This window comes from Clarias gariepinus, chromosome 4 (assembly GCF_024256425.1).
Source record: "Clarias gariepinus isolate MV-2021 ecotype Netherlands chromosome 4, CGAR_prim_01v2, whole genome shotgun sequence".
Lineage (NCBI taxonomy): Eukaryota > Metazoa > Chordata > Actinopteri > Siluriformes > Clariidae > Clarias > Clarias gariepinus.
In genome coordinates this window covers 25,573,133-25,595,187 of record NC_071103.1, presented here as the reverse complement: position 1 = coordinate 25,595,187, position 22,055 = coordinate 25,573,133, and the positions used below count along the sequence as shown (strand labels likewise).

Sequence of the window (22,055 nt, the reverse complement as noted above, 5' to 3'; positions counted from 1 at the left end):
GGGGAAAAAAAAATAATGATGTAGAGGTTGACCGCAGTTCTAGTGCATCAACTGACATGTCTGTCTCTGCTAGATCTACAGATTCTATGAGAAGCCATGTGTTGAGGCTAATTGCTTCCAGTTACATCTGACTGTATGTGCGCATCATCAGATGATTGGTTTGCTGACTAAGCAATTGCCTAGTCCTCAGTAATTCCTGAATTACTTGCCTGTACATCAATATTAATACTGAGCCCCCATCGTGATGATAGAGTCCAAAGCAAACAAACTGCATGTGTCCTGTGGCTAGGTCTTAGCACTTTGGGTTTAGAATCAGTGTTTTAAGAATCAGGTCTGATTAAGACTGACTTTTGCCTTTATTTGTTTAATATTCCTTGGCCCTCTTTGTAATGGTCTAGTATAGTGGTCATTGACCGATGGACCACAGTCTGGGTGCAGACCCAGCAAAGTATTCCAGCAGATCCTGAACTCAGCTTATTAAAAAAAAGCTTTGTAAGTAAGACTTAAACAAGCAATAACTGAACTTAACTCTGACCTAGAGATATTAAGTCAGAAATATAAATTTTACATTTTTTTTTTTTTTTTTTTTTTTTACAAATACAATACTTATCTGTCAAATCTTTGAATATTTAAGTGTGCAGATTTTTTAAAGAATTTGATTTCATTAGTGGCAGTATATTCACCTGATGTGAATTAGTAACTAAATCAATGATCAAATAATACGGTAATATTAATACAATAAGGAGGAAATATTTTAATTAACTAATAAACTGAAAAACAATAATTAAAAAAATGCACTTTGTGTCAAATAACTGAAGCAGTAACTACTCTAAAGATGTTAAACTTTTAACAATTTAAGTAACCCTCAATAGTTTAACTTTGTTTAAATAGATACATTTTTCATGGCCTTCTGGGAAGTTTCTACCGATACCTCTGGCTCAGATCGTCTTCGTGTCATTTCCAGGATATGAGCTCTTCTTAGTCTTGTAAAATATTTTTCTGATTCGTTTGGTAAGAAGGAGCAAAAATTCAGCATGATAAGTTAAAAGATTAACTTTAATGCTATCCACTTGCCCAAACAGTTGATTTATACAATGTGCTAATCCCAGTTGTTTAGATTGTCAAATTATCTGCACCAAAAACAGGGTTGCCATTCATCACATTGAGAAATCCCACCTAAGCAATGCTGAAAACCCCTCTCGGATTAAAAAGTAATTATAAAAATAATAGAATTTAATCCAAGGTTTTAACTTGAATTGAATTGCTTTTCCTTTTTGTATTTTCTCCAATTTGGCACTGTTTGGCCTTTTATCTATTGGTATCCAGTTTGTAAAGTCCGACAGCACACCAGTCAGCGCCATTACAGCCATTGCTAGGATACTGTTTTTTGAATTGTATAGGCTATCTACCAATGAGTAACCAAGGACGTTTGTAAATCATGGACACAGCACAACGTTGTATTAAATGACTATGGAACTTTAGAGATGTTGTGTTTATTTGCCATCATTAAAGACAAACCATTTTATTACCTGCACGAGGGCACTACAACACCTTTTTTTGCTGAATTTGGTACATAGCCTAATGATGTGCAACTTGCAGCTAAAAAACAACAAAGCATTTTTTCCTTTAATATAGCTACACAACACAATCCTATTCCACATGATGTACTGTATCATATTGTTGAGAAATGTTGCATAACCAAAACAACAAAAATATTACTGTAGTATAATTAGCCTTGAAACTAAAATTATAACTAAAATCCACTTTCCATTTCCACCATCTTTATATTCATGGCGATCTATTTCTTAAAAGTATGTGCAGTTTTCCTGAAACACTTTTGCCCATGAAACAATTCTTAAGATTTAAGCAATAATGATAATTGCTTAATTTACAGTTTTGCCATATTAGATCCAGACTTTTAACAGCATGTGGATTTTTATGTAACTGGATTATACTTACGTTTTATTTCTGTGGAGTTCTGTGGGAAGAAATATTAGAGTTGGAAGAAAAACAATAATTCATTAGTCATTTTATCCAAGTAATATAGATTGACCCAGTTTACAGGCAATTTAACATCGCATAAACAATCTAGTTTGATTTAGATTTTAATCTAAACTCGCGTCATGTTTTTTTTGTGGGAGACTGTGGTATGAAACTGCAGAACTAAAAGGGAGAGGAAAAGAAAAACTTAAGATTTATAGTGTCACCAAACACTTTCCTCTGCTTTAAGAGTAAGGAAGTGTTTCTTTAATGCTAATAATTATCCTGGTAAAGCATTTGACTTTGACTGGCACAAGTATTTTCTCTGTTTCAGGCTGAGGGCAAAAGGTTGAGAGAAAGAGCAAAACTTGTTTTCCTTGAAGCACTTCCCAGGATTTTTCAACATGGGTGGATGTATTTTGACCCTGCAATTATGCTGTTTTTCTATCCATCTAAACTTGTAGTGCAGAGCTTAAGGTCATTGTCACCCCTAAAAGCTGGGCTTAAGATCAGCTATTCACTCAACCCATTACATCAATCATTCATCTTCACTGTTTCCATTTATTTTTCTTGCCTCTTGAAATACTCTGTATTCATTAGTTTAAGCTTTGGTCTACTACCGGCATGCACAGGCACACCATCATGACAAGTGCTCTGGGGTTAAAAAGCTCTTTTATGCATTATGTAGTAAACCACCTCTCAAATTTAAAAGCCCACCCTTGGCTCCAGGAAATGGTGTACAAATACCCCTCACACTTGCCAGACCACTACACTGTGTACTTATTTTGTGCCCAGCGTTTGAGGAGGATAGATCCACACATCAGACGTGGTGCGCTGCCAAAACCCTGTAGTGCCACGCTTAATTTTTCAGACTCTCCTGGAAACTTTCAGGCAGGAAACACAGCTGGCCACTTCAGTAGCTCTTAAAGCAGATCTACTGGTCAGTCTTGGTGCAATTAAACTTTTATTTAATGTTCTGTTTCTGTGGCTGATATATTTTTAACCGAAATGTTCCTTAATATTTCTTTCTTTCCCCCTTACTGATGATCTTCAGAATCAGATAGAATTTTATTGCCAAGTATGCTTGCACGTACAAGGAATTTGTTTTAGTGACGGAGCTTCCAGAACAAAAAACAAATGACAAGACAAAACAGCACGACACACACACACACAAAAAAAGGGGGGGGGGTTGACATCAAATTGAGTAGGGTGTGAAATACTTTTAAATAAGTTATGTAAATATCTGAAATCTGTGGTATTATACAGTATATTGCACTGTGGTACTGTACACAATATTGCACATATATTTATTGACAGTTAGAATGATGTTTAACTGTTCATGAGGGAGATTGCCTGGGGGAAAAAAACAGTTTTTGTGCCTGTCAAAAAGACCTGTCGGTCTTGTCAGCGTATCAAACATGATGTTTACTTAAGTTATTAGTTACTTTAATTTAGCACTAGGTGATTCATCTCCACCAGTCTAAGGTTACAGCACAGTTCCTCAATTCCACTCTGGCATAGCTTAAATGATATTACAGCATACACATTACATCAAATCACACACTATTCCATTCTTTCAAGACTAAAATAAAAGAACCCAGGGGAACATGGGCAGTTTTTGAGCCATGTGCCAGACTGCCTGACGTCAGTACATTGAGTCCTCATTACCAACCTGTGATAGGTTTTAGTGCAGCACATCTGAATTTAACCCACTCATCAGCTAGGACTTTTTTGAGGCATGATGTGTTGGAGCTGGTTAAACAGGGCTAGAGTAGGAGAACCTTGCAGATAAGCACACACAGCTTCTGGGCTTATAGTTTTTAGAAATCCAAGCATAATACTTTGGGCTATTTAATGACAAATGGAGGACAGTGACGACAGTGACCATGTTTGGTCATAAACCCACTCTGTATGGATAGTGGGAAAGGGAGGAGAGTTTGGTCTCATAGGATTAGGATCATGTTTGTTTATCCTGAGTGGAATAATATACTTGTGACCTCTAGTAGAGTCATACAGTTGTCCCTGAACACCCCTCTTCCCTCCGGCGCCATGGAGGCCTCCTGCAGCTACTCTTCTCTTTCACCCCACTCTTTCATTTTAACAATACTCTCATTTCAGTAGTTTTAGTAGTTTTATACAGTACACTCTTCTTGTCTTGTGCTCCTCTCATTCTGTCTATCCCTCCCTTATTTCTGCATTCCTTTTGCAATCTAAGCTTTTACCAGCAAATACCACGGCAGTGTGTAGAACCGACTGCTTTTTCTACGTTCTCTAGGCGGTGACTCTCCAAAACCTACTTTGGCACACTGAAGTCAACTGCATACTTTTGTCAATGGAAACCAGATGTAAAATTGTAATGTATGGCAGCTTCTTTGAGGAAAAAAATGCAAGCAAGACTTCTTTTGATGATTTATGCTGTTAGAGATAAAATCTAAAACTGCACCTATATTCATGTTCACAGTTACAGGATAATATGGGATATCTTGAAATTATATTTATACTGTATATAAGGACACATTAATTTGGATCTGCTTGAATCCACATAATGTGACACTGTGTTCTGATTATGAAGTCCAGATTCTGCTTAGGTTTAAAATGTAACCCACTCAGCATGCATAAGGACTACACATGTATTTAGAAGTACACGTACAGTACTAAATACAATATGCAACCCTTATCAGTTAAGAATTATTCGGCATTTTCCATGGTTGATATATACGTATATTGTTTCACATATTTTACTTCATCTGGTTTGTTTCCATTTTTGTCTTTCTAAAAGTCTTGTGAATCTTGAAGCTCACCTCCCTATATGGGAAAATATCTTTTTCAGGACACACAATGAGCCTCGATAATACCAACTAAGGGAGCTTATAATGCATTGTAACTCTGGGCTAATTGATTTTAAAAAAGACTGATTTTGTTTTGGACTGAACAATGTCGTTTTCTTAGTATTTAGTATTTTAAAAGTGTACAAAGTCTAACATTCATATTAAGTAATTTGATATAAACGTTTATTTAGAGTGGCAAATATATCCGAATCCACTGTATAGCCAAAAAAATAAAAAATAAAAATGCAAAAGACTTGAGCCACCCACATTTCTTTATGTTCATTAAATTCAGTGATGTAGATTAAATCAAATAAACTGGAACAAATGTTCCACTGAGAATAAAGTTAAGTCTACAACATTGCAAAAGACACTATTTTAAAAATTGGTTGTTTACGTGGCAACCTCATTTCCCCTCTCGTCTGTTCCAACCATTTAGCATTCATCATCACCAGTATATTAATCACCGACCTGATCATCTGCACCTGTTTCTCACTGGTTCATGCCTTAAGTTAGACAATTGTTTTGTGCTTAAATATGTCATAGGTCACTGTGTGGCTTAATGAACAAAAACATTCCTTTGCAGTTAGTCAGGTGCATGGACTGGACTGAGAATGAGACCCCAAAAAGTAAAAAGTCCTTCAGAAAACCCTAAAGAACATTCACTCAGGACTACATACAAGAATGTTTACCTTTTTAAATGCAAAATATAAAGAAATCAGGGAACTTCTCAAGACTTTGGCACAGTACTGTAAGTTACAAACAATAATGTTTTGTGTAAGTGCCTTTACCTTTGACTACATTGTGCAATGTGGTAGGTCAATTCATGAAAAAAAAAAAAAAAGATTCCTCGTACTCCCAGATTCATTCTATAACAGTTTGAGTCCTGAATGTGTCTGTGCCATAAGGGATGGAAAAAATCCTGATCATTCAGGTCATCAGCTGACATCATTGTTTTGCCACATGGTATTGCTAAGCCTAGACCTGAGCAACTGATCAACCCTAGATCCTCTGCATAATTCTGCATCCATAGGGGTGCACAGTACAGTGGGCACTATGCATGAGATTTGCATTTTCATGCACTACCCTTCTTACTCTGTTGCACTCCTCACACTGGAATAAGACATCTGGACTCATCAGACCACATTATCTTTTTCCATTGCTCCAAAATCCAACCTTTTACAAATTAAAGCCTCCCCCCCCCCAAGATTAGCCTTTCCTGTCCCAACCCTGAGTTCTGTGCATATGGAGATTCTCTGAATTTTATTATTAAACGTAGTTTTAATTTCTTCTATTTTTTGTAATGATGTAACTTTACAGAGCATTTAAGTGATCTCTGATCATGATCAAGTATACGTGTTTCTTCTTTTTCTGACCACATAACATAAGCAAAGGTGACAGTTCACCACTATTCTTCCAGGTTTTAATAATGCATTGGACGGTTCTTAAACCAATTCTAGTAATTACATTATTTACTATGCGTAATGCAGACCAATAATCTCTCCCCTCTGAAACAGTGACTTTTAACTTTTTTTTTTTTTACTAGTGTCTCCATGAAATTAGCTCTTGCAGATCCCCTATAGCCCATGGATCTTTGCAGCATTGTTTAAACATGCAGTTTGCTCTTCCTGTGTAAAACACCATACCTTTACACCTTTGTGCTAGTTAAAAGCCAGGACTCCAGAAGAGTGCCCAGTGCCACCCCCAGTAGCAGCAAGCTGTGTTTTAGAGCTCAGTAAAATGACAGGTTAGACTTTGTGTATGTCTGTTAACTCTGCCCAGCTCTGACCCCACAAACACAAAATAGCAGAGTCAACTCTGATACAAGGCAAAACAGGTAGCTCTTAAACTAGGAAATGTTTATTGCCCTTATTTGTTGAGCTAATAAAGACACTGTTGTTATTTTCTTAAGTCGATAAAGAGATACAGCTGGTTTTATAAAGGTGTCAACTTGCTAAGTAAACAATAAGAGCATGACAGTAGCTTTGGCTGCAAGGCAGATAAGATAAGATAAATATACCTTTATTAAACACCTTCAGTTAAAATATCAGGATATTATATACTGTAAGTGCATCAGAAACTGTTGATCCCCTGAGCTTGACAGTTTTTCTATAATTTACACAGAATGTTGAGTTCAGTTCACAGAAACACCCGAATGTTGATCAGTGACCTCTGAGGAGAAAAGTCAGACTTGTTTGAACTGATGGTAGGGCAGTATCCTATTTAGCCCAAATAACAACTCTTTACAAAGGTGTTGAACAAAAAGGGTTCCCTTTCTCTCAACCAAAAATCAGCGTGACTGCAAATCAGCAAAACCTCACAGAAAATGGACAAATTGGAAAGAGACCAGGTGCTGTTTTTCCAACTGATGGTCAGCTAAAGATGGTCATAACAGTTTTAGAGGACTGTCATAACAGACCAGATGATCTCAAGTGCCTCTTAAGTTAGATTAGTATTAATAGTAGTAGTAAATCATACATGTACTGACTATATAAGTTATATTCATTTTAAACAACATTTTAAATTCCGTAAAAGTAAAGTTTTCTCCTTTCTACTATAAGCTACTGATATCTACTTTGGATAGAAAGGGACCTTTCATTAGTTTTAGTATGCTGCACACTTCTTTAAAGAGGGCTTTAGCAAACAGGTTGTTGACATCCTTGTGCGAACAAAAAATGTGTAAGACGTCAGCTCTAGGTCAAAGTCGAAGGAAATGTTTACTAACACTGTTTAAACCTCAACTCTATGTGGATTTTGAAGAGTAAACAACAAGGACCAGACGTCTTTGTTTCCATGCATGGCCATAATGTGGCCTCGCTAGCATGATCCAAGGACGGCACAAATTCCATGGCATGGAGTTTTCACTCTGACTACTTTGTTCAAACAAAAGAGCTTTCAGTCTGTTTTCTCACAGTGGTTTTGGTCAAAGTGATGTTTAAATAAACTAGTGTGAATGTTTAAATTTTAGGTTATCTTCCTTTTCTGCACAGTTGCCTCCTCTCTTCCTCTGATAAGCGTCATTCTCTCCCTCACTTTCCTCTGTTTCCGTGGTTTGACTTATCTGATAGGGTGAAAGCCAAAGCCAGAGGCAATGGCAAGTGCACATGCATAGGCTCTTTAATGCACTTTTCTCCCTGAATCTCATCAGAAGGATGTGGCACATCAGGAAAACAGCAAGAGAGGCAGATACATTACTGATCTTGTCTGGATTGTGTCATCTCTTACTTTAGCTTCTAAAAGCGTTACTGTTAAGTTTAGCGAACGAGCCATTTAAAAGAAATGCATCACTTTTAATAATGTATTTCACTGTTCCATTGTTTATTTCACAATACATTTATGAAGTTATTTTGCTCCACCAACACATTATCATGCTGACTTGTGGAATTAGCGTGGAGCTGGCAACCGATAGTTAGCGACCAACAGTTGTTATCATTAACGGGTAAAGGTGGATTTAAACTTATCAGTCCTATGTAACCAAAAGATGAAGAGAATAAACCATGGAGATTGTGGACAGTCCTAAGAGACTTGCGAGATTTTAGTTTATATTTATACTTATTTCATTTTAGAGTATGAGCTAACTTCCAGGTTTTAGGGTCAAACCCCAAATAGCCTAAAATGAAAACCTAATGTCCCATGAAGGGTGTGCAATCCCTTGTTTATACACCAAGCGATTTGGGATTCAGCTTTGTGTTCGAAGCTAGTTAAATTTGTAGCGTGCATTAGCCATGAACAGGACAACATGCACAGTTCAGAGGCAGTTTGGAAAGACTGAGAATCAGTTTCTAAGGATAGAAAGTGTTATTTAAAATGACATTAAATTATCAGATGTGTTTTCTTGCTGAAAGAGGGTTTAACAATTAAGTTGTGACACAAAGTGATGTTATGTCACCACTCATGGAATGCCTCTCATCCAATCAGATTACTCAGTCAGAGCTAATTGTTGTCTTAAAGTGTTTATTTTATTTTATTTTATTTTATTTTATTAGATTTATTAGATAATAATTTATTAATTTAATTCACGCATCCATGTCACATTTTTATCATTGTTAATTTTTAAATGACTTTAAATAGTGTGCACAGTTATTTTGTGCTGTACTGTTTCCTTTTTATGAATCGGACATAGAGCTTTGTATTGTCTGGCCATTTTCCAGTGAGCAGATTGATCATGCTGTGCTGGTGTGTGTCTCTCCAGAATGTCTGATTAAAAGCATGGCCTCTCAGTTTGCCTTCTGTCTCTGCCTTTTTGTTTGGGCTTCTGTGGTCAGTTCTTTTTACTTATCACTGTAAGATAACTTAGAACCATATTTAAAAAAAAAAAAAAACATATTTAAAACATGAAATACATCTATAACACTTTTGTAGTTTGTGTCAAATGCACATAAAAGGAAGACACAATATTTCCAATTTGAAATATATTGAGTACTATGCTGATAGGTAAGCTTCACCTTCCATAGTTTCAATGAAGTTACAAGGAAAAGTAATGACACACAGAGAAAAGATTCCTACCAGCTGTTTTCCAGGAATGGTCCTTTTTCACTATTGCAGCCACAGGGTTAGACTTTCTTGTCTATATATATATAAAATATTATACTTAATTTAGTCTGTCTTTTAGACCACATACTGCTTGAGTGTTTCTGGGGAAAATTATCATAAAGATAATTGCTTTTTCGTGAAGGATCATTGTAACACCTTTTATTTACTGTAGTAAGTTATAAACTTACTGTAGGTAAAGTAATGACAAGATTTATACTGCATATCAGTCCAAACATACCTGCATGCTTTTAAGAAGAGTCAAAGTTTGGAGATTGTGCAGCTATCCTTACTGATGTGGTAGCCCATAGTTTTCTGTTACCAAATAGGAAGATTTGTCCAATTTAATCCTTGTTGGCTTCATGAACAGGAAGGAGCTTAGTCTGTTTCCCAGGGCGAAGCATAACCAGCCTGTTCAAAGTGTATCAGAGCGTGATCGAAGTTTGGTCAGGAGATTAGTCCTGTCTCCCCCACCCCCCCACCCCCCCACCCTTTTTTTTATATGCGGGAATAACGTGCTTCTCTGGAGACTAACTTTTTTTGGTGTTGTTTAACGTCTCTTACATGCGGCAATGCGTCTCTATAATTTTTAAAAACAGTTTCCTAGTATCTGTATTTTTTTTTCCTTCTTGATAGTGGTACAGGTGAGCAGTATTATACTTTCTTTTGGTTGGATTTTTTCTCCATCTACAGTTGTTGATCAAAGTTTTTGCACAGCAAGTTAAACATCCTGGACATTTGGGAACTACATTGTGGAGAGTTTTGTTATTCAAGCGCAAGCTGATCCATCATAGTCACAAATTCATCTCTGTGGAGCAAGTGCAGTTCCTGCAGTCTTAAACAAAATTCCTAAAGGGTCACAGTGAGGATATGGAGTATTAGCTATCATTATTATTATTATTATTATTATTATTATTAATTAATGTTTGTTTGGTTGGTTGGTTGGTTGACTTCACTTTTATACATTTTTGTAATCTAAGAGTATACCTTGTACTCCATTCTAGAAGCTTTGGCATGGAATATGTGGTGTTAATAAATTGCCATGCTAACATAAATAGGAATTTCTTTCATTTTTCTTCTTCCTTTCCACTACAGCCATCATTCTTCTACATACAGTAAAACAGCATTAATCAGCATGCTGTGATGAAAATGTGATTTGACGCAGGGGTTTAAGGTTTTGGGTAAGGGTTTTGCAAACCACCAGGAAAGCTTTCTACATGACCTCTACATTGGTTCTCTCACAATCTAAGGTAAAGAAACATGAAGCTTCTCTACAGTATAGTTTTTAGAGTGATTATAAAATGAACATGGACCAGGCAGTAAGTATTGCTTTGCTGCCTTGGTAAGAAGCATTCTCAGTCTCACTCCCTCCACTTAGTGTTTAACCAAAGCCATCCTGGGTCTTTTAAGAGCAGGCAGTGTGGTTAAATCACATTCCCAACTTCTGGGTTCAATCATGTTTCAACCCTGGGTCAATGGTGACCTCATCCTTTTCTTTCTGAGAATCAACTCATAAGCTGCTCTGAGTTGATTTCTCATGACCAAACTGTGCACTCGTTTGTATGCTTTAGCTCTACAATATTTTAAGTACTTTCCAATTGCCATAGTGCAGTAAAAACAATCTCCACCCCTGGCAAAGCGGTATACTGTATGTAGATCGGGATTTAGAATCAGCAGGCCCAAAGCACCTGTATGTACTTGTTTATGGAAGTTATTATATCTAAAGTTTTCTTGGCCCCTAAGGCCATGAATATGCTTATATACTTGGAATGTAGTTTGTTCTTTTTTTTTTTTTTTTTTAACAAGGGAAGGATTCATTCTAAACAATAGTAATTAAGTACACAATAAAATGAATCTAAGCTATGAATAAAATTGCAGTTTAAGCAAAATATATTCCACATATACATTTAGCAATTTATTTACAGTAACATTCCAACCCCCGTTTTCTTATAGATTGACATTTCCTGTTTCTCACCTATGGAAGTTTCATCAGTTCATGAGACTGACTCACAAGGTCAGACAGTATCAAAGCTCAAGGTAACCACTTACTATCAGGAAGTGAGTCATGATAAGTGTTCCAGATGTCCATTTGTTTAAATCCCAGGTGCAGTCCAGCTGCTGAGAAACTGTCTCTGATCTCATCAGTGATTCCTCTCATACCAATAGGTGTTATAATGGCTGAGACACACCAAGAAACTGATATCATTCAGTGCCATATTTGAACATGCTTAAAAGAATATAAGAGATAGTTTGCCTTGAGTTTTAGCTAGGATTGTGGAATAGCCACATTTACATTGTACTAACAAAAAACATGTCAATATATTATTATCTATATGCACTTCAAAGGTAAAAAAAAAAAAAAAAAAAAACACACACTAACATTTCTTTGGAGTGCCTTTGACATTGATTATGGCACGCAATCCCTGTGGCATCATTTCAATAAGCTTATGCAATGTCACAACATTTTTTGCAATACAGAGTCGTGTGAATTTCTCTCCAAGATCTTTTTTGATGATGTGAGAGTCGGAAGCCTACAGCACATTACCAAAAATTCTCAACGGGGTTATGGTCTGGACACTGTGGTGGCCAATACATGCGTGAAAATGATGCCTCATGCTCACTGAACCACTCTTTAACAATTTGAGCCCGATTAATCCGGCCATTATTAATTTAGAATATGCCCATGCCACCAAAAAACAAAAACTCAATTAATGGGAAAAACCTGGTAATTCAGTATACAGTAAGTATTTAGATAGACAGTTAATCTAATTTTTTTGGACATAATGTTGAATGTAGACCCGACCAATAAAAGCAACCCCAAATCACAATACTGCCCTCACAGGCTTGTACAGTGTGCACTAGGCATGATTGGTGTATCACTTCATCCATCTCTCTTTTTACCTTGATGTGCACATCATTCTGGAACAGGATAAATCTGGAATCATTTTGGAACAGGATAAATCTGGAATAAATTGGCCATTTTTCAATGCTTCACAGTCCAAATTATGTTTCCTTTTTCTTAAGGCTACATTGCTGTTTAGTCCCATGGGTTCTCATGAGTTCTCTCTGCGCATGTGGAAATGCTTTTACTTTCACTACTAAACATAGCCATGAGTTTTACTATTTTTTAAATTTTTATTATTTTTTAAACAATCTGATTTCTCCAAATGTTTTAATGATCTCTGGTTACAATTTTGCATATTTTCCTCCAACCACATTCCTTAAAGATGATGCTTCACCACTGTCCTGCAAGGTTTTAGTAATGCATTTTCAGTTTTGAAACCAGTGTTAGGAGTTTCAGCAACCTTTTCTTTGCCTGATGGAGGACAATAATTTGACCCTTCTGAAGCAGAGAAACATCTTTGCATTGACCACAGAATATTTATATAATTTAAGAGTTTGACCAGTAAAAATTGCATTAAGTGGGAGTTACTTCAGCTGGATCATTAACACACACTTTGGGGCACCTCTGAGGCCTATGTTAACCTTATTAATGAAAGAATATAATATGGGATCTTTAAAGTTATTTTGATAGATTTGTTTTCCACAGAAAAGTAAATCGTCATATTTACTCAATAATTTTTCAAAGCTATGGCTTCTTCTAGGATATGAAAAAAGAAATAGTTTGATTTTAGCAAAGTGTGTAACAGAACCCAAAAGGCCCCAAAACATTTTCTTTAGTAACTTTTTAATGAAGTAAAGCTAAGGCGGCCTCAGGCCATGATGCTAAACAGTAAAGTGTGAAAGAGATCTAAAAGCATCTCTTTCGAAAGAGAAAGTGGTGTCATACTAGTGAAAAAGCCTCTAACTATTTATTAATCTGAAGGATGCCTTTTAAGGATCTAAATTACTCACACCCACACTCGTTTTTGTTATTTGAGAAGAGACAAGAGGAAACAGAAGATCTATTAGCTTCCCTTTAATCCTCTGGTTAGTGATTACATGCTCCCTGAGGCCTTGTGTTAAGACAGGCAAACAGACTGTAAGGACCACTCCTTTTATTTAATTTGTGGCTGTTATCACCACCATCACTGGGTGGAAGAAAATAGATAACCGTACCCAAGGAACAAATTGGCCTTATTATTTCTTCTTTTTTATGTGTTTTTTTTTTTTTTTTTGCCAATTTCATCCTATTAATACAAAGCTGTAACAATACACGTTTGTGATCGGGTCATGTTAGTTCATGGGTACTGATGTGTAAAATTGGTGTAAATGTGTTTAAGGTTTTCTTCTGCACAGAGTAATTCTCATTCGTCTGCTTATCGTCTGTATAAAGTAAGTCTGTGCATTCCTGCTTAAATACTTCTCTCTAAATATTTATATGTTTGGCAAGGAAAATTCTATCTTGAACAGCTGGATATTTATTTATTTATTTATTTATTTATTTTTTCATTTTACTTTGCAGATACTCTGATGCTTTGTTTTTTAAAAGCATTTTTTATTCAAATCCTCATGCAAAATTGAGTAATGGTTATAAGGAAAGAAGCTTTTATTGAGTTATTGAATGTCTGTTCCTTCTGACAGCAGCTCTATTTATGTGCCTGGCCTGCTATCACAGTGCTATAAAAGTTAATGGGCATTATGTGTAAAGTCTTATGGGAGAGAGCTCTTTGTCTTCTTTCTACCTGCTCCATTACGCATATATTGTTAGCAGCATACCCATCTTTATCCATGTGTCTGTGTTTTACAGAAATTGACCTTGACCAGGGAAACATGAGTGAGCGCTTCGATTGTGATAACTGCAAAGAATCCCTGTACGGCAGGAAGTACATCCAAGCAGAGGAGAACCCATACTGCATCCCCTGCTACGACAGCCTGTTTGCCAATACCTGCGATGAGTGCAAGGAGCTGATTGGTCATGACGCAAGGGTGAGTTTTCCAAAACTAATTAAGAAATGACCATTTTGTACTTCCAAAGGAGGCTCCTATAATTAACAGAGGCTTTCCAACATCAGATAGTTATTTTAAGCTAAAGTGATAATGATTGAATCATTAGGCTGCATTTCAAGTCAAGTCAAGTAGCCTTTTATTGTCATTCTAACCATATACAGTTCAGTACACAGCGAAACAAAACAACATTCCTCCAAGAACAAGGTGCTACATACAGTACATGCAACAACATAAATTAACAACCTAATTAGCTGACTAGCTCAGATATGGCAGATTTACATTTTTTATTTTTAAGTTAACCTAAAACTACTTCTATACAAAGAGAGACAAAAATAGGCAAGACAACAAAGTGCACGTGCAAATGTGCAAACAAAGAGCTACAGAGTGACAGACACAACAACATAACACGTTACAGAACAGTACTTTTGTAGTAATGAGGTATGAGTTGAGGTAGTGGGAGAAGAAACATTAGATGTTCTTGAATAGCAGCACCGATTTAAAAAATGATTAAAAAATGTATTAAATTTCTATTGTGAAATGATTAAAAATGAACTGCTTTATCCCCTTTTAAATAATTTGCAAAAAAAATGCATCAAGCTGTTTGGTGCATAGTAAACATTATTCAGCAAATAATTTTAAAGTCCTGGAGATCTGGATATCTGGACCTGTACTAAACAGGATTGACATGTTATAGATACTGAGGGACAGGAGACAATAACGTGTATTTGACTTTACTGTAAAGTATGCAAGCAACAAGCCAAACTCCTCTGTTTTTGTTTTACACATGAATATATCTTGTTTATTAAATGTAACCCATGTGTTGCTGATTTACATAGCATCTCTTAAAATGTATAAAAACCAGTAAACATTTGTTTACGGGTTTGTGCAACTTCCTGTACATTGTGACTATAGTATTATGTCTGTCAGTCATTATTACCAGTAGAACTTTAAATATTATTTGAATATTATGATCATATTTATGGCAATCTGTGTGTCTGTGACTAGGAGCTGTTCTATGAAGATAGGCACTATCATGAGCACTGCTTCCGCTGTTTCCGCTGTGACCGCTCACTGGCTGATGAGCCCTTCACCAGCCAGGATGACTCTCTTCTGTGCAATGACTGTTACTGCAACGAATTCTCTTCTAAATGTGTTGCCTGTGACAAGACCGTCATGCCTGGTAAGAGCCCATCAAGTATTTTGTATACGAGCCAGATCTTTTATATGTTTCAACCTGATCTGCTCAGGCAGTGCAGGAGAGAATAAGAAGCAGAAGCAGGAGGAGGAGGAGGACAGTGGTAGATTGGTTAGCATTTCCAGCTCTCAACTACAGGGTCCCTGGTTTAACCCTGAGCATGGAAGCACTGTATCTAAAATTAATTGTTTTACACGTTAATTGGGTTTCCTTTGGGTTTTTTGAAGTTTTTCTCACAAAAAGCATTCCACTTTAAAGAATACTGTTCCAGGATGTAGCATTTCATAATTTTTCTGTGTAGCATTTTTGATAATTCAGTCACCAGAAGTGAAGTCCTGACATGTAAGACTAGAAATGCCTATCCTTTGTTTAGTGGAGGTGGCTATCCATGAGGAGTGTGACGCAGGTAAATTCACAAGCAGAGAAAAAATTTGGCTACGGGGGGGAAAAAGGGGGAAGAGATTGGGAGGGGGGAATCCAGGATTAGTAAGAGACAAAAATGTAAGCAAGTCAGCATAAAGGCAAGATATGACAGTAATTGCCAGTGTGCCGATCTTGCTGTCTCTCAGCCAAATCTTTGTATGTGGCAGTCTGCCAAACATCTGATGAGAGGAGGAGATAAGCCTGTAAGCCATTTCATCAAGGGCTGTGTCATTCAGGAAATAAGAAGAGATTTTATGCATAAATACTGGTTTTGTTTTCTCGTTAATAAAAAATATTAGATCTTTTCCTAATCTACAAAAAGGAACCACAAAGCAGCTCATTCCATTTTGTGCACTACTGTAGCAGTAATCTAGAATGTAAACATACAGTATATAAGACTTCACTTTGTTCAAACCGAGCATAATGTGTTTTATGCATCTTGCACCAAAGCTTTCATTTTGCAGAAAGACACATAGTTAGCGGTCAAGAATCACAGCTGTCTGTGATGTGGAAATCGTAAGTCAGAAACAATACTCTCTATGTAACAGAAATTCACTTAAACACACATTGCATACCAAAGCATATTCACTTTTTTCAGATTAATTTCGCCCCATGGGTTCTAGGCTGAAAATGAGTCCTTCTGTACTCTTCCACTGAGTCTTAAGATCAAAAGCCATGTTCGGGGCGAATATTTATTTGAAAAAAAAAAATTTAAAAAAATGCCTGGAGGACTGTTTTTTATCTTCCCTTTGCAGAGGTAAGCTATACTCTATAATGTGGCTTTCTTAAAAAAAAAAAAAACCTTAGTTTTCCTTTTCATCAATGGAACTTGTGAATACAGACTTTAAAGATTGCTTATTGATCATCATACGATCAGTTTGTTATACGGTCACTAGTTCTATACTGTATGTTTTTTTTCTTTTCTTTTCTCTAATGTGATGACAGTGGAGCTCAGGGGCATGAGGCAGGTTTGTTTAGATGTTAAATGGTGTATTGTAATAGCCAAATTCTTTGTGTGCTAATAATTAGAATAAACTTGTTACATTCTTTCTCTCTCAGGTACTAGGAAGCTGGAGTATGCTGGCAACACATGGCATGAGGGCTGTTTTATTTGCAGCAGCTGTAAGCAGCCTATTGGCTCCAAGTCCTTTATCCCAGATAAGGACGATCACTACTGTGTGCCTTGCTATGAAAACAAGTTTGCCCCTCGCTGCACTCGATGCAAACAGGTCAGTATTAGTAAGCAGTTACTGTAGTTAAGCAGCACCAAGCCTCCAATCATTTTTCCCTGCATCAATACCTAATCAACCTACATGAAATCTCTCACATACTTGGATTTTTTTTTTTCAGAACCTAAACAAATCTAGCTTTATAATGTTCTAATTCGTTTCTGAAAAGCTAATTGACTGTTAGACACTTACTGTATGCTTAAGAGATTAAATGAAACTTGAATTAGATGATTACCTTCATCACAGCTCTTCTGACTCACTCCTTGTACACCCAACATATTTTAAAATCACATAGTTACACAAAGTCTTTTAAATACAGTTAAGTGTTACACAATTTTATTGTGTATACGTACATATAGCTGACACCTGTCTTGTGCAGGAGATGTTCCTCATGTCTGTGTAGGCCACATGACATCATATTTAAAAACTATTCATGTGAACAGGTGAAAAATGTAGTGGTTAGATTTGAGACTAGAGAAAAATGAGCACTACTTCAAACAAGGCCGAATTTGAGGGAGGAAAACAAGAAAAGAAACGGCAAATTATGAGCATCCAAGAAGGAATTGGTGCTAAAAAGTGGAAGCAGTCTCTCTATTACAAGGCGCATCATTAGCAAATGGTTTTCTAATACAATATCATTTAATCTGATACGTGTCCAACAAAACGTGAAGACTTAACACTTTACACTTTCATAATTTCCACCATTTTCTAGTTCTCTAACCGCTATTGTTTTAATTTCTGATATTTATTATTCATTTTCTGACGCAGCAAATCTGAGCACAAGAATAATATGAAATCCTAAGCTAAGGAGCTTGAACATATTATAATACAGTTATTTAATCTGTTGGTACTTAGTGGGAACATTTTTAAAAAGATTTTATATTTTTACATTTTACAAATCCTATATTTTGTACAATATGTTTCAAGCAGCACATGCATCTTGAAACAAAATTTAAATAACTGGTTGTAGAAATGGGAATAGACTTGACTAACTTAAATAAGTCTGTAAAAACAGAGATGCACTTTAAGCTATTTTTTCCCCAATTAAATTTTATTTTTGTTTATTTTTTATTTAATTGTTAATTTATATGTCTGTTTTAGGTCTTAGCCAAAGGTGGTGTGACCTACCGTGATGAGCCATGGCATAAGGAGTGCTTTTTGTGCGCAGGCTGTAAAGTGCAGCTAGCTGGCCAGCACTTTACCTCCCGAGATGACCGCCCCTACTGCATTAAGTGTTTTGGAAACCTCTATGCTAAGAAGTGCGAGGCCTGTAGCAAACCAATCACAGGTACATCTGAGTAAATATACATCTGTATGATGGAATGATTGTATATGTTTTTATCATGACTGTTTGGCGTGTGTGTCTGCGTGTGCGCCTGCGCTTGCCTGCATTTGTGTATGCGTATACATCTATGTATAAAGTGTGTTTGTATTTGCAGGTTTTGGTGGAGGGAAGTACATTTCATTTGAGGAACGGCAATGGCACCAGTCTTGCTTCACGTGCAGCCGGTGCTCTGTGTCGCTTGTAGGAGCTGGTTTCTTTCCTGAGAGAGATGAGATCCTGTGCCGTGAATGCAACAGCAATCTATAGAGTGTTTATTTCTACGCCTCACTTCAGTTTCATTTTCACACACACACACACACACACACGCACACACGCACATTCATGGAGTTCGTGGAGTTTCCACAAATACTGACTGCCTTAGCAAAAGCTGTGGTGATAACAATATCCTCATTTGATATTCAGTCAGGGTGGTTTTCTTAAGCACACAGACAACACTTTGGAGACGTAAGGTGCAGCCTTTTTTTTTGTTTTGTATGAGGTGATACGTTTATTTGTTTAAAAAATTCCATGTTTGCTAAAGAGTAACTATGCAAGACCATGCATGTTAGAAATCAGTCTATTCAGAAATGTGCCTTACTAGTTAGCATTACCCTGCATGCTTTTACTGTATATAACTTTGTCATCACTGTAGGTCTTTTTTAAACCTTAAAGTAGAAAACACATGCTCAGCTCAGAGTGCTACGTGTCTTGCTCTTTATTCATTAAACTGCAGATTTCCCAGCTGCACTGCTTACTTTGTTGGGATGGAAAGCAGTCCATCATTTTTTCCATTCAGCAACAGTGGTGCTTAAGCAGTGCTTTAGATAAACCACTAGAGCTCTCTCATCCTAGGACTACAAACAGGAGATGTAGTAATTATTATAGAGACATAATCCCTCCATTCTTTATTTGTCCTGGTTCAGTAGAACTGCTTCCTAACTGCTAAGAGAGAGCTAATAATAAGAGAGAGTATTTGATTGCAGCCTATAAAACACCTCAGTCAGATTTCTCCACAAACATCAAAGCACTCTGTAGCTCCCAGTTTTGTTGATTACCCAAAAAGACTAAATTATTGGCCAAAGAACACACATTTGGCAAGACATTGTCTCTGAAAGATATAATTCAAGTCTTCTAAAGTTGCTAAAACTGTCGAAGTGACTGTTTGAAGTTTGTATTATGTAAGCACTTTTGATGTATTTCCTGATCTGTTTAGTTTCTGAGCATATTCTTTGTAAAAATGCAAATTTCCAAAAAAAAAAAAAAAAAATTATGTATGTACTGTATATCACACCAAAGATTTATTTTTTACAAATTAAAAAAAGGCATAATTGGGAAATGAAGTGTGATGTGTTTTACAGAAAACATTTGCACTATAGATTGAATTTAGCATACCCTGTGCACAGACAGTAATAATAAATTAAAAGACAGCATGCATTCACTACATTTAAACAGAATACAACCACTGTCTGTTTGCTATTTCTCTATTTTTTTGTATATTCTTTGGTCTATTATACACATGCTGTTTTTCTTGCATCTTTTATATGGTGCAGTATGTGGGGTTTTTTTTTTTTTTTAGGTTCACATTTGTTGAGATAAAATGATTGGGCAAGTCCCATTAAAATGTATGTTGCAATATTCATATACCAGCAGAATGGAATGCATGCTGTTCTCTCTCTCTCTCTCTCTCTCTCTCTCTCTCTCTCTTTAAGATTTTCCAGTCTTTATTGTTTATTGCTTTGTTATTAAAGATGATGTTACTAATTTCACAATAAAATATTTCTAAATGTATGTATTCACTTTAAGCTTTGATGCTGGCTAGTCAGAGTTAGCTAATGCCTTTTTATTGTTTAAAAATGTCAGACATTTAAATTGGAAAAGTGATTTTAAAATGATTCAATCTGATTCAAATATTGATGTTATTTGTTAATAAATATTTTATAATTGAATTCAATTTGGTATCATTTTATCTTATCAAAAGTATTAATAAAAATTGTCCCCATCAAGTTTTGATTTATTAACAGATGTATTTGATTTGGGAGAAGTTAATGACTATTTAATTGTTTAGCTTTAAAGTTGACCTTCCTGGCCTTAGGCATGTATAAGAGGTGTAAAATAATGCCTTTTTGGCATCTGTTTAGTGACCCAAATATTCATATTTGTACATTTTAATATTTCAACCTAAACCTAAAAGGATTTTTTATCTTTTTTTTACATAGCTATAACTGATTTCCCTATCCCAGTTATGTTAATTTTTGTTTAAACCTTGCCTTGACATTTTCCGACTAATTGATGATTTGTTAAACTAGTAGCCTTATTTAATCCACTGTATTTCTGACCAGGAAGTTACTAAGGATGAAGGAGTAAATGTTTTCACCTTAAGAATGTACACTTATCGACCATAACTTTATAACCATTTACAATAAAACCACCAGGAATTAGGTTCCCCTGTGCTACCATCGCATCTCTGCTTCCTCAGGGCACCAGGTCAGGTATATACTGATCTGCTGTGGAGTCTGGCACTGGGACATAGAAGCAGATCTTTTGGGTGCTGTGGATTGTTTGTATGGCATGTCCTATAGATGCTCAATCAGGTTTGGATCTGGGAAACATGGAGCCAACCATAAAAGCACCACCAAGTTGAGTCCTTGAGCAAGGTCCTTAACCCTACCTGCCCCAGGGGCGCTGTAACCTGGCTGACCGTGCATTCTGACCCCAGCTTTTTTTTTTTTAATTATTGATTATGATTATTGATAAATTCCATCATCAATACGAGAGCTTGAAGAGAAATTAATTTGACTTTGGATGGAAATAAAATGTTGACATTGCATAAGCTTTCCAAAATTATGTCACAGTCATGATTAAACAAAAATGATTTTCAATAAAATATTCCAAACTAATTAGTAAATAATTAAGTAAATAATTTAAATTTGCATTATATAGTAAATAGTTTAAATGGTAGAGTATGTTTCAAGAATGTGGGTCCATTAATTTTAAGTGGAAATTGTAAAAACAAGTAAAATACTCTATTAATAAACAGTAGTGTGCAAAAATAATTCCTTGTATTTTCTTTTAATGTAGACCTGGGGAATAGTTCCTGACTTTCTGAAGGAGTGTTTTTGGCTCTTATACAGTGGTTTTCAAAATAATAGCAGTGTGTTGAAAAAAGTGAGTAAAGCTCCATATCCAACTTTTAATTAAAATGACATAAATGCATTGGACACCCTGCACGTTCTATTCTGAATCACAACATGAAAAATGTTAAATTTAGTGCAAAAGTTTAATCGTTTTTGTGTATCTCTATCGAACTAATATTTTGTTGTATAACCATGCTTTCTGAGAACTGCTATACATCTGTGACGATTGTGCTACATGCCACAATTCCTCTGCATTTTTTGGTTTTGCCTCAGAAACAGCGTTTTTATTGTAAGCCCACAAGTTTTCTATTGGATTAGGGTCTGGGGATTGGGCTGGACACTCCATAACGTCAATCTTGTTGGTCTGGAACCAAGATGCTGCTTGCTTACTGGTGTGTTTGGGGTCGTTGTCTTGTTAAAACACCCATTTCAAGGGCATTTCCTCTTCGGCATAAGGCAACATGACCTCTTTAAGTATTCTGGTGTACTGAAATTGATCCATGATCCCTGAAATGTGATAAATAG

General features: G+C 36.1%; 1 protein-coding gene across 2 annotated transcripts in view; it reads left to right on the top strand.

Moving 5' to 3' along the window:
* The window catches only part of fhl3a (four and a half LIM domains 3a), a 33,413-nt gene extending 13,448 nt beyond the window's left edge, over positions 1 to 19,965 (top strand). For both annotated transcript variants that reach the window (XM_053494665.1, XM_053494666.1), the window contains exons 2-6: positions 14,026 to 14,204; positions 15,231 to 15,405; positions 16,903 to 17,072; positions 18,174 to 18,360; positions 18,512 to 19,965. In XM_053494665.1, coding sequence (XP_053350640.1) covers positions 14,049 to 14,204; positions 15,231 to 15,405; positions 16,903 to 17,072; positions 18,174 to 18,360; positions 18,512 to 18,663 — 840 coding nt within the window. In that variant the 5' untranslated portion in view covers positions 14,026 to 14,048 and the 3' untranslated portion in view covers positions 18,664 to 19,965. The remainder of the gene's footprint in view (positions 1 to 14,025; positions 14,205 to 15,230; positions 15,406 to 16,902; positions 17,073 to 18,173; positions 18,361 to 18,511) is intronic.
* The last annotated feature ends 2,090 nt before the right edge of the window (positions 19,966 to 22,055 follow it).